The 11979-nt window shown below is 45.7% G+C and overlaps 4 protein-coding genes across 4 annotated transcripts; 2 read left to right on the top strand and 2 right to left on the bottom strand.

Moving 5' to 3' along the window:
* Positions 1-6: 6 nt before the first annotated feature.
* On the bottom strand, positions 7-2485 carry atm1 (ATP-binding cassette Fe/S cluster precursor transporter ATM1; the record flags this gene model as incomplete). The annotated part of the gene is made up of 7 exons (XM_057249481.1): positions 7-80; positions 131-347; positions 412-1458; positions 1510-1778; positions 1830-1944; positions 2003-2062; positions 2117-2485. 7 exons carry the CDS (start codon positions 2483-2485, stop codon positions 7-9), a joined length of 2151 nt encoding a protein of 716 aa, XP_057113913.1.
* Positions 2486-2888: 403 nt separating this feature from the next.
* N7479_001783 (AIM24 family protein) lies at positions 2889-4390 on the top strand (the record flags this gene model as incomplete). The annotated part of the gene is made up of 7 exons (XM_057249480.1): positions 2889-3054; positions 3111-3229; positions 3291-3362; positions 3414-3584; positions 3636-3754; positions 3809-4028; positions 4085-4390. 7 exons carry the CDS (start codon positions 2889-2891, stop codon positions 4388-4390), a joined length of 1173 nt encoding a protein of 390 aa, XP_057113912.1.
* Positions 4391-4717: 327 nt separating this feature from the next.
* Positions 4718-5501, bottom strand: N7479_001782 (fungal specific transcription factor domain-containing protein; the record flags this gene model as incomplete). Its single annotated transcript, XM_057249479.1, has 2 exons — positions 4718-4911; positions 4949-5501. The coding sequence occupies 2 exons, from the start codon at positions 5499-5501 to the stop codon at positions 4718-4720; spliced, it is 747 nt and encodes a 248-aa protein (XP_057113911.1).
* Positions 5502-7867: 2366 nt separating this feature from the next.
* N7479_001781 (protein kinase domain protein) lies at positions 7868-9323 on the top strand (the record flags this gene model as incomplete). The annotated part of the gene is made up of 5 exons (XM_057249478.1): positions 7868-8115; positions 8174-8496; positions 8556-8857; positions 8920-9085; positions 9145-9323. 5 exons carry the CDS (start codon positions 7868-7870, stop codon positions 9321-9323), a joined length of 1218 nt encoding a protein of 405 aa, XP_057113910.1.
* Between the last annotated feature and the right edge of the window lie 2656 nt (positions 9324-11979).

Below are 11979 nucleotides of genomic sequence, written 5' to 3'. Positions count from 1 at the left end.
CAGATATCACGCCTTAGGCTGAATATCCTCATCCTGGATCTGCTCTGGGTCAACGTCCTCGGCCATCGACAGTTCCTGGGCTAAAATCGAGTTAGCAAGAGTCACAGACCGCGATGAAAAAAGGACTCACTATTCCAAAGCTCTGCATAGATGCCGTCACGCTCGAGCAATTCGCGGTGTGAACCCATCTCTGCCACATGACCTTCCTTCAAGACCAGAATTTGGTCGCTGTCGGCGATCGTGCGTAGGCGATGAGCCACAAACACGCTTGTGCGGCGCTTCTCTTTGAGAATGCTGTTGATGTTCTGGAGGAGGGCCTGCTCTGTGTAGGTATCTAGGGCGGATGTCTAGGGAGAAAGGGGTTAGTCATCTCAATTAACCGCCCGGTGAAGGGGCGAAATGAACACTTACTGCCTCGTCAAAGAAGAATAATTGTGGATCCTTTAGAATCAACCGAGAAATTGCCAGCCGCTGCTTCTCACCACCGGAGATCATCATACCACGCTCACCAACTGCAGTTTCGTAGCCGTCAGGTAGACCTTCAATAAGCTTGTGGATATGGGCTCGCTCTGCAGCACGGCGTACTTCTTCATCTGATGCATCAATCCGTCCATAGCGGATGTTGTGGGCGATCGTGTCGTTGAACAGCGGTGTGTCTTGCGGCACCACTCCAATTGCCTTGCGGAGGCTGTCGACGGTCACATCGCGGACATCCTGGCCGTCAATCAAGATACGGCCGGACTGGACATCATAGAAGCGGAATAGCAGACGCAGGATTGTAGACTTTCCGCAGCCGCTAGGGCCGACAATGGCGAACTTCTGTCCTGCGGGGATACTGAAGGTTGCATTCTTCAGAATCGGTCGGTCTGGGTGATAGCCGAAAGTGACATTCTCAAAGCGGATCTCGCCGCCATGTGTCAGCTGCAGTGGCTTGGCGTTGGGTCGTTCCTGGATGGTGACGTTCACCTTCTGCAGGTTGAAAAGCGTCTCCATATCCAGCAAGGACTGGCGCAGCTCACGATACACAGATCCCAGGAAGTTAAGAGGAACTGAGAGCTGGAAGACCAGCTGATTGACCATGACTAGGTCACCGACGGTCATGGATCCGTTCGCAACTCCATTGCAAGCCAGGTACATCATTGCGGCCAGCGCAGAGGAGAATATCATGTTTTGACCGGAATTGAGGAATGCCAGAGACGTAGTCACCTTAATTGATGCATCTTCATACTTCTTCAGGGCCTTGTCATATCGTGCCACTTCGAATTTCTCGTTGTTGAAGTACTTGACGGCCTCATAGTTGATGAGCGAGTCCACAGCAACCGTTGCTCCGCGATTATCAGCTGCATTGGCCTGTCTCCGGAACTTTGTTCGCCAAGCTGTTGTAGTGATGGTGAACGCTGTGTAAGCTACCATGGTTCCTGTTGTGATAGCGGCAAATTGGAGGCCATATTGATAAGTCTAAAACACGTTAGTAATGTAGGAGCAAGAATACCGGTTTACAAATCATACCAGGATACCGCAGACAAGCGAGATTTCAAGTGCTGTCGGGACCACGTGGAAAACCATGGAGGTTAGGAGGAAGCTGATGCCCTTCGTACCGCGGTCAATTGCGCGGGTCAAACCTCCGGTCTGCCGAGAGAGGTGGAAGTTGAGATCGAGTCGCAACAAATGTTCAAAAACATTTGAGGCCACCTTCCGAATTGCCTTCTGCGCAACGCTAGCAAAGACCGCGTTACGGAGCTCCTGAAACAATGTAGCTCCAATTCGGGTCACACCATCTAAAGCATATTAGCTACGAGTCCATTTTTTTAATATGCTGTCATTCTTACAAGCAATGATCATTGATCCAGCCACGGTGTAGGCGGTTCCGCCGATAGTAGCAAAATCTACATTCATGGAGTCGACGATGTTCTTAAAGTAGAAGGGAATCTCCACATTGAGGATCTGCAAGGGGTTCATATTAGCATAGTTTAATAAAAACCAAATGGCAGATGAAACTTACCTTTGCTCCAATAAGCAGTGAAAGTGCTGAGCTGACACGGAGCTTTGTACCCCAATCATCCTACCAGACATAGTCAATACCCTGTTACTCTATACAATAGTACTCGGTGATTACCTTAGGCCACAAATATTTGGCCATTTCTTTCATGATAGCCCAATCCGCCTTCCTTTGTTCTTTTTTTCCGGCTATGGACTCACTCAGAATGTCCTTCTTTGGTGGGGTTTTCGCATTGCCACTTTCTTCCGGCTTCTTGATGATATTGGCGTTTGCTAGTTGTGATGGAGCAGGGGTAGATATCGGAGTAGCTTTGGCAGTTGCATGGTCTTTGTTTTCTGTGGATTGGCTCCATAATGAATTGTTATTTGATGTGAATGCGCGCAGGTGTGTTCCATTGAGTCGTGTGCTTCGTAGCTGGCCGGCGAAGCTCGGATAGGCGAATTGCGCTGTGCGCCAGCACGGCGATCGTGCGGCTCTGAGCAGCATGGCCGCTTGGTACGATATTCTTTGGGCTCCGGAGTAGTTCGAGTCACCGAGAGGATGTTCAAAGGTGCATAGTGGGAGCGAGCAAGAAATATTACCGTGCAGTAGCTACGTCTCCGATAGCTCGTGGGGGGTAATCGCCGCCTTCGGAGAAAAAACTGTCGCTCCCAATGCAGAGTCAAGGATAGTCGCAAATAGTCAAGCAAACATAAGAAGCAAAATAAGAATGAAAGTAATTCAAGAACTTATAATAAAACTTCCAAATGTCGCAATTCAGAGGGGCAGTTGTGTACTTCGTAGGCCGCATCGCTCTCGGGCCCACGATTTTCCCGGGTTCCCTTTCGTCACAACTGACGTAAATTCTCCCTTCGGTAGCCCTGGAGACTTTGCTCTTTTTTCATACACCATGCGCCCCATACAAGGTGTTCGGCCTCTGTCCTGGGCTCGAGTAGTTCCTCGCGTTCACCGGCAAACGCGATGCCTTCAGATTCGCGCCGCGCCTTCGGGAGTGCCTTCGGTTAATGGCGACAATCTGCCACTTGCTAGCACGCCCAACTCTGTTGAATCACGAGGTAATTGCAATCCCTCGGGGCTTTGATATTGCAGCACTGAAAATGAGGCCACATAGATGCGCGATTCGATGTTGTCGGCGCTCCATACTCGCTTCTTTCGGTTTCGCTCTCGGCATCGCAGAACCTATATACACGACGCGGAACACTGGTTGGATTGAGCGGCAAGGCGGATAATGTGCGATCCCATGATAATGTTGTCCCGAAGGAATTGCCATGCTAACGCATGATGTGTACAGGTGGTTTCCACCTTGAGCGTTCTAGAACCTTTCCGGAGGGCTATCGTCGGAGTGCCCTTCCTTTATCAGAAGGTAAGATGCGCACAGAAGAGGACCTAAAGAAAGCGATTGACAGTTCCCCAGATCTCCTCACCGACCCCCGTCACAGCCCTCGTTTCCGTTCGATCGCCCAACACTTCCTTCGCCGTCGTGAACGTCAATGGTTCCGTGGACTGGATGGTTGCCCAAAGACGGGCTTTACTTGCATGGACGGGCCGGTCTCTGTCCATCAAGCCGACTATCAACGCAAACCTGGTGAGTAGGGCTGTGATCGCGTAGGGGGACATACCAAGCTAATTCGCGCAGAGTTTATCTCATTGGGGTAGCTCCGAAGTGACTGGCAGAGGTTTAATAGCGTTGGTTGGAAACGGTCAACTGTACTCGGTCGAGTTGAAGGATGGCGAGCAGTACATTGCGCATCCCAGGTAAAAACATCGGCCGCGATTGTACATCTGACGTCGCTAATATTTCATCGACAGCAACGTGGTCGCTTACACAATGGCCTCCAATCCTCCTCGCCCCTACCGTTTCAAATCCACCACTCTCAACTTCCAGGTCCCCGGTCTGAAGACGCTACCAAGACTTCTACAAAATGCCAAGTTCATTCGTGACGTGTCTGATTCCAAGGTATACAAAACCACTATGCAGTGGTTCCACAAGCTGCGTACCTGGTCTCGAATGACCATCTGGGGAGATAGAGTATGGTAGCCCCATTTTTGTCCTTCGCTATTCACCAACTAATAACTTTTTTCTAGCTGTTCCTGCAATTCGACGGTCCCATAACCATCCTCGTGCAGTCCCGCGGTCCTCGTCTCAACGATGTTTTGTCCGCACAGGAAGCTAATGAGATCGCCAATGTCCCCAGTGGCTTTACCTCGCCCGCTCCTCGCGAAAAGACAGAGGATGAAAAAACAGAAGCCGAAAAAGCCGTCAGCAATATCGATGGCCTGACGCGCTCTGTCGAGGAACTAGAGCATGAAATCCAAGGCACGAGCCAAAGCATTGCGAAGATCCGCAAAGATGGGAAGGTCGAAATTGAGGAAGTTGCTCGCACAAACTAAATAGAAAGACTCGCTTCAAAAGGGTCGACTTGGAGGAGTTCTCTTCGCATTGGGTTATGTACGGGTTAGAGCGGTCTCCATTTGGGATTATCACGTTGCATCCTGTACAGTATGGGCATTTCTTTTATCTTGGCAATTGCCGACAAATCTTTTTCCTTTGCCTGCTATTTTCACCCTCCAAGTAGAAAGGGAAGGCACCAAGATACAACTCAAGTAGCACACAAAAAATAGCGGAAAACATGCTACATGGAGGCGACTGCAAGCGATTGTCATGTAACAACATGTCTTGATATGAATTCAGCCCAAAGGGAGGAAAAGCCGAAATATTCAACATTGCGCAAAGCCAGGAGAAATTGATGAGCAGTCACCCCATATCCACGCCTGCTGTTGCGCAAATCTATTGGTTGTGTCCCAAAGTTCAGGAAAGAGCTGTCTCTCAGTGTCATCAGCTATTGCATCGGTTGCTGGCGACATGCGACCAGAGATCGCTCTGTCAAAGTCGGATAAAGCTTGTATCTTTCCTGAAGTCAAAGTTGGCGAAGTCAGTGATTGACTCACCACTTGGGCTTTGCCTCCCTTCTTCTCTTGGGGTAGATCCAAAGTTATTATGTGCAAGCATCTGTTTCAGTTCTTTTTCCACCACCAACTTTGTCGGCTGCTCAATAATTGCCAGTCCCTGGACAGCCAGTTGCGACTTTGAGGCCAGAGTCCGCTGTATACCCAGTAATCGATGCAATTCTATCTTTGACCTGTGGGACTCGAGTGACAATGGCTCAATGCTAGCCAATATACAAAGAGTAACGCCAGCGGTGAGAGTGTTGATGCCAATGAATGCGGCTGCATGTGTATCTGCTACCAACGAGAAGATCGACGATGCGCCAATCTCCGATATTCTGAGAGCAGCATCTCGACATGGGTCTAGTGTTTGGTATAAAGGCCCGATGGAGTGGTTTGGTGCAAGACCGATCTTTGGGATTCGTTTGTACGCCAGAAGAGGGCGATGGACTAGAATCTTTGCGTTTTGATATGCAATTTCAAGAGCAATGGCTTGTGATTGATAGATATGGTTTTCGAACTTCGTCCCCGATAATGCTGCGATATCTCGGTCCATTTCCTCTACAGAGGCGTATCTGACTTATGTGGCATCAGGATCATATTATGTGGATTGGGCGCTTATGCACAATGAGCTGTCCTATTAATCATGGTCAGGGAAGCAGTCGTGCTTCTACCCCCTACCCTCCGGGAAACTCTGTAACCACGCTTCCAGTGTCCGTTGATCATTTTCATACATTCGAGCACCGACAGTTCAATATGAAAAAGATCCTTTATTGTTGCAACCGAAAAAAATGAGGGCAAAGATGAGCCCGTGCCTCCCCGACCGTGAGCCTCAGTCGAAAGAACCACTCCATCACTCAAGCCCATTTTTCTGCCATATATTCCAGGCTTCAATCCAAGCTCTCGTAGCTAACTACCAAGTTGGTTTATAACTAGTTTATTGTCCTCTATAATAATGAAGAAGCAAATCTTTGAGATAGAGGGCTCTAACGACGGGGGTCGTCAGGACTATAAGTGGATACCCGACGCTCCGAGGCCAGAATAACGTATATCCGTTTGGAACTTTGACAGCATGATCATCCCTAGGAACCATTTGTTAATTCCGGGGAGTCCTCGTGCTCCCGTAAAGAAATGATACCCTTGGTATTTTCCATAGCATTATGACGCATCATAGGTGGATTGGAATAAAGTTCTTCCGGTCCTTACCAAATAGCCTGAGGTAAACCCTATTGCCACAGAGTAATAACTAATGACACAGAAGTCTTAACCAAAATTGAAAGAGTATATTTTTATCACGTGATAGTATGTGCTATAGGTACCATACTGTAAATAATTATATAATCATATACCAAGAGACACTATCCTAAAAGGGTATAGTATTCTGTGCCATTAGTGATTACTCTGTGCCAATAGGGTTTACCATAGCCTGATGTTCTGAGTGTTATTGGGATTAAGCATGGCCTGATGAAAAATTATGGACTTGACTGTTCGCAGATCGAAATAAAGCACTGGATATAAAACATAGCATGAATTCACGCAATCACCCCACGCTACAGACTATAACATATAAAGATCAACGCCTCTCTTCTCCTTTCTTAGTTGTTCCACTGCCATCGTCATATATATGGCAAACCTTCCTACCATTCTCGCCGGAGATCTCTGCGCTGATAACCCATTCCTTGTCGTCACGGTTGAAATGGGATTGGTGCACAGGATTGTCATCTTGATACCTGATTTCGAGTCAGCACAATGCAACAAGCATAACTTTTTAAGCCAAACGTACTTGATGTCGCCTCTTTTCAGCTTGCCAAGTCTTTGCAGTTCTTTTCATCAGTGAGCTAAACTCAAGTTAACAATATAACAGGAAGTCCGGTATCAACATACCGCTTCAGCACCCCCTCCTGGGCCTGTGAGTTTATCCACAGCAGTTGTATCTATCAAATCCAGCCCACTCGAGAAGAACCCGAGCGGATGTGCTAAAGAGGCGCAACATGGTGTATTCGCTCTTACCGAAGAGCTAGGTATAGGAGTGACGGAGACACGACTGGGAACAAAATCAATGTTCCGGGATAATGGAGAATATCCGAATGAGAAGACAGAGAGAATAAAGAGATGGTTTGGGCTATTTCATCGCCTACCTGAAAAACGAAGTTGTATATATACCCGCTACCCTCTCTCTATTTGGGACCTATCCGGCGGCCCTTTTATAAAGCGATAGGATTGTTGCTATTCCAAGAATAACCGCCTTCCTTCCTATATCGAGTCCCTCGTATCCACTGAATTCATATACTAGACACTTGGTATTCAAGGAGCTGGCGTAATATGTGTTTCAGGGAATCGGATGGCCCTCCTCAGTGGTGTAGCGAGTAATGGTGTATGAATTCTATTCAGCCTCGGCGGCTATCAATAGGCTCGTTTGCTCCCATTTTCTTTAGCGCTCTGCGCTTTGATCCTACTGTGAGGCGAAAATACATGGGGTGTCAAAAGTCTGTTGACCAACGTTTTACTATGGCGCCCCATAGTCAAAAATATCGTGAATTTGGGCAAAAACAAGGTTTCCGAATTTTGATGGTGAACAAGTCGATGAAGAAAAGTCCCACGAAGAAATTTTGTATTATTTATATCCTAGTGTTTAAATATGTTGAAATAAGAAAAATTGTAAAAAAAAAAACCGTGTCATATAAATTCGTGGAGGAAAAAAAGCCAAAAAGGCGATTTTCTTAGTGGTTTAGGGGGTGTCAACAGACTTTTGGCACCCTATGTACGGAGTAGTAGCCTATGAAATTACAAGGGATCCATGGTGCCAGCGTGAATGATGAGTCATCATTCTCCTTGGTACTAGGTAGGTACCAGTTAACCTTCATTATACATTCTTCTCGTCTCACCTTAACAAAAACCAGCCTATTCTCCTACACGCCCAACATGGCTACAATCATGAAATGGGCCACAAAGGCGTTTCGAAGGCCTCCCTCCCCTCCCATGTGTTTTCCCGCCAGCGGCTTCGACACCGTCCGTCCCTCGGAGGTGCTTGACGAGGAACGATTTGAGCAGTTCAAACAAGGAAAATATTATCCTGCTAATATTGGCGACGTGCTTATTTCTAAATACCAGATTATTGGTAAACTTGGTTTTGGGACTACTTCTACTGTATGGCTCGCTCGTGATCTTGAGTAAGTCCAGGTAGATCTATTCGTTTTAACTAAACACTGACTCACTGAAACAATCAAGAGGTCATCAATATGTGACACTCAAAATCTACACTAGTGACGAAGGTAATCAGGAAGAGTTTCAGATCTATAAGCAACTAAACCTAGGGCGTTCATGGCATCCTGGCCATGCCCATATAAGGAAAGCGCTGGATATCTTCACGATCCCCTCTTCAGGCGGCGACCATCCGTGTCTCGTTCAGAATCCGATGTGGGAGAGCTTCAGGGACCTCCTGTATCGCAATCCCAACCATCGATTTACCGAAGATCTCCTCAAAGCTGGTCTTATGCAGATCTTTCTTGCACTTGACTATCTGCACACTGAATGCAAGCTTGTCCACACCGGTAAGACGTATCCATAAGGCTTTGTTAAAATGCGGTTCCCCTAATACAAATTCTTATAGACATTAAAAGCGATAATATTCTCCAAGAAATAGAAGACAAGTCCATCCTTGAAAGTTTTACCCAAGCTGAGCTGAAGAGCCCTTCACCCCGCAAAATAGTCAATGGTTTGCCGATATATGCTTCACGGCGTTTCGACTTGCCGAAAGTGTTTGGTCGAGCGGTTTTAAGTGATTTTGGCTCTGCCGTACGAGGAGATGAGAAGAGGAATCATGATGCACAGCCAAATATTTATAGATCGCCGGAAGTGATGCTGAAGACTGATTGGAGCTACCCGGTTGACATATGGAATGTTGGTGTTGTGGTATGCTTTGCCTGTTCACTCTTCACTCTCAATATCATATACTAACCACTCAGGAATAATAGGTGTGGGATTTGTTTGAGGGGAGACACCTTTTCTATGGAAATGACCCTGATGGCAAAGGGTATTCGACCCGGGCGCATCTTGCAGAAGTCATGGGTATTCTAGGGCCACCTCCTTTAGATATGCTCCAGCGTGGAAAAAGAAGCCATGAATTCTTCACCAGTGATGGTAACTATCCTTTTCTCGCTCAATGCACTTTGCAAAGGCTTACGAAGGCAATCTTACAGGGAGATGGAAGCAAGACATAGAGATTCCGACAGGAGCCAGTTTGGAGCTGTCGGAAAAGTTCCTCGAGGGAGAAAGTAAGGAGATGTTTATAGCTTTCATGAGAGGGATGCTTCAGTGGCGGCCTGAAGATAGGAAGACAGCGAAGGATCTACTCCAGGATCCGTGGCTGAATGATTAGTTGGAGTAACTCGTTTGACCTCGGGAGTGTTCATTGCTTTGTCATCACCCCAAAATGCACTCCACTAAATTTTATCTCATCTTCTACCACCTCTGGATATTGGTTGTTTTGCGGTGTTAAAACGTTCGTACAGTCGGCTAGTTGAAATGAAGATGCGGAACGGGATCAACAATATTGATAAACTTGACTTCCTCAAAGCATACCCTCGAGCACGAATTGAAGCTTTTAAATCGGAGACTATCAAAAATACCTTCGGAGCAGCCGGTTTAGTCCCTTTTTTACCGGAGAGTGCTTTCAAAGCTTGATACTATTCGGCTTCAAACCCTAACTACGCAGGGGCATAGTGGCCAGGGCTACTTTCGGATTTAATAATGCATATAATGGTGCCTTAGTGCGCTAATTTGGTATGGCAGAAAAAATGAGGATACCTGAATTACAATTACAGAGGCCCGCTTAGGTAGCATTTAACCCTATGAATATGAAGCTATTTCTGCCATACAAACCTATACATCGCATGATTTTTAGGCGGTTTGAACCTGAATTCAGTGATAACCCTACAAAACTCGAAAACTGCATTATCAGTACGGAATATACCCGGCTCGGTAGTGAAATGCTCTTATGTTGTATGGAATCCCTTGGGAGTTGCGGCCTCAGCGGGCGGAGCTTAGGATTACACCGGGATTGTTGGATCACGTGACTATGTGACTTCGGTTAATAGATTTACCAAGACCGATGGCCTCCGGGATGACCTGCGTAGACTTCCGCACCGGCCCATAAAGCCCAGAGCCTAACCCAACCCAACCCGCAAATGGGTTAGGTTTTGGGCCCGGGGTAAAAGCCCACTGGGCTTTAATGGGGGCCCGACAGGCCCCAAACAACACAAATATACCGAGAAATCTAAAGTTGAACCCCCCCTTTTAGTTTTTTTTTAATTACCCTTTGTTTTACCCTCGTTTCTAAGTATTATCCCTAATGTAATATTAAGTTTGAATAATCTAGAGTTGATTACTACAACATAGTTATTTCTCTAAATCACGTTTAAAAATATAAAAAAGCGCGTTGTTTAGATAATTTATAAATTACAAAAGTTCACATAGAAAGTAATAGTACTCCTATAATATATCTTGCCAAAACATTAAGATTAATGGTATCTCGACTTCTACCAGTTAGATTTTATTCAAATTAAAAACTTATACTTATATAGTTACTATAATTCTAGATTCTAAATTTGAACTTTATATACCCAGTGGAAGGTCGTAATACTGCGATTACAGAGGCCGCCTAGGATGGGCTTTAATGAGGGCCTTATGGGGAGGTCTAGACCTGCGTCCCAGCATCCACCAGTTTCACGGGCGGTTTATAACCAGATTGATATCAGAGATTGATCTGTTTCAGCTGTATCTACAGATTGAATATAATTATGTTTTTATATATTTCAGGATATATATATCAAATGTAGTACAAATCCAACAACAAAAACAACAACAACAACAATAATAATAATCTAGAAACGTATTTTATTCCAGAACAAGCAAATATCCCGGATAATCGGCGAATTTGGCCTCGGTCTTTAGATTCACGCGGATATATATATATGCAGTTGCCCTTATAATCTTTCTAAGAGTATGCCTATGTTCCATACGGAGTATTGATTATGGCCGAGCGGGTTCAGAGTCCGCTTACTAGCCAATATGACCTTCCAAGGGCTCGGAAGTATGGATTACTCCGTAACCAGCTCGGACCTCTACATCCCCCAACCAACCCTCGATTCGCTTCCTTGTTTCTTTCCCCCTATTTCTTTCCAAACTTGATTTTCCTCCCTAGTGATCATTGATTGGGTGACATAATACTTCAATTTTTGCCCTCTCATATCCCAACATCCTTCGTGGACTAAAATAGATTAAGCCTTGAGTGCACTGTTTCGATATCAGCCTCAGCCAATATGGATGCTCTATCAAATTTTCAACTGCAGAATTTCTTCCAACGATATAGTCCAATCACCGAGAAGATCTGCGATCAAGTAGCTACTACACTTGCTAACGGCGGAATTGTCAAGGCTACAACGTTCAAATTAGCGATAGCACCGATGTCTTCATAGTCCAATTTCGTGGTCCTAGCAACACTCTAGATCCCAAAATTCTAGCTACTGCGCAGGAGATCTACGGATATTTGGTGCCCACCTGCCAATATCTTACCGACTAGTATATTAATGGGTTAGACCCTCTACAATTATATATGATGAACTGTATATCTGGGGATGTGCTTCTTCGAGTGACACACCTTTCTCCACAGGCCTGAGAATCTTCCTCTTCTGAAACAGACTGTAGAAAGCTTGGCTATGTATGCCTACTTTTATTTATCTCGAGGTTCTATTATAATAATATTTAGATTCTCTTCTTGTGCGTGGCGTAATCGGCCATCTATGCCCTTATTCAGTGAAGCCTCGATCTAGAGTGAATATTTTTTCTAACCTCGACCGTATAATCAACGAATTACCAAGCTGTTTCTAGCCCTTACTAGATATACCTGAAAGCCAGCTCCTATCTCTCTTTATAGATAATTATCATATAGTAATTAATAACTAGGACCTTCTTGAAAATCAAATCCACGTGGCTATTTAAACAGGTAACCTTACTGGCATTTTTGATTGGCGGGA

The sequence above is a fragment of the Penicillium vulpinum genome (assembly GCF_028829585.1).
Source record: "Penicillium vulpinum strain IBT 29486 chromosome Unknown utg000001l_segment0_segment0, whole genome shotgun sequence".
In the NCBI taxonomy this organism is placed as follows: domain Eukaryota; kingdom Fungi; phylum Ascomycota; class Eurotiomycetes; order Eurotiales; family Aspergillaceae; genus Penicillium; species Penicillium vulpinum.
This window is presented reverse-complemented; position numbering and strand designations above follow the sequence as displayed.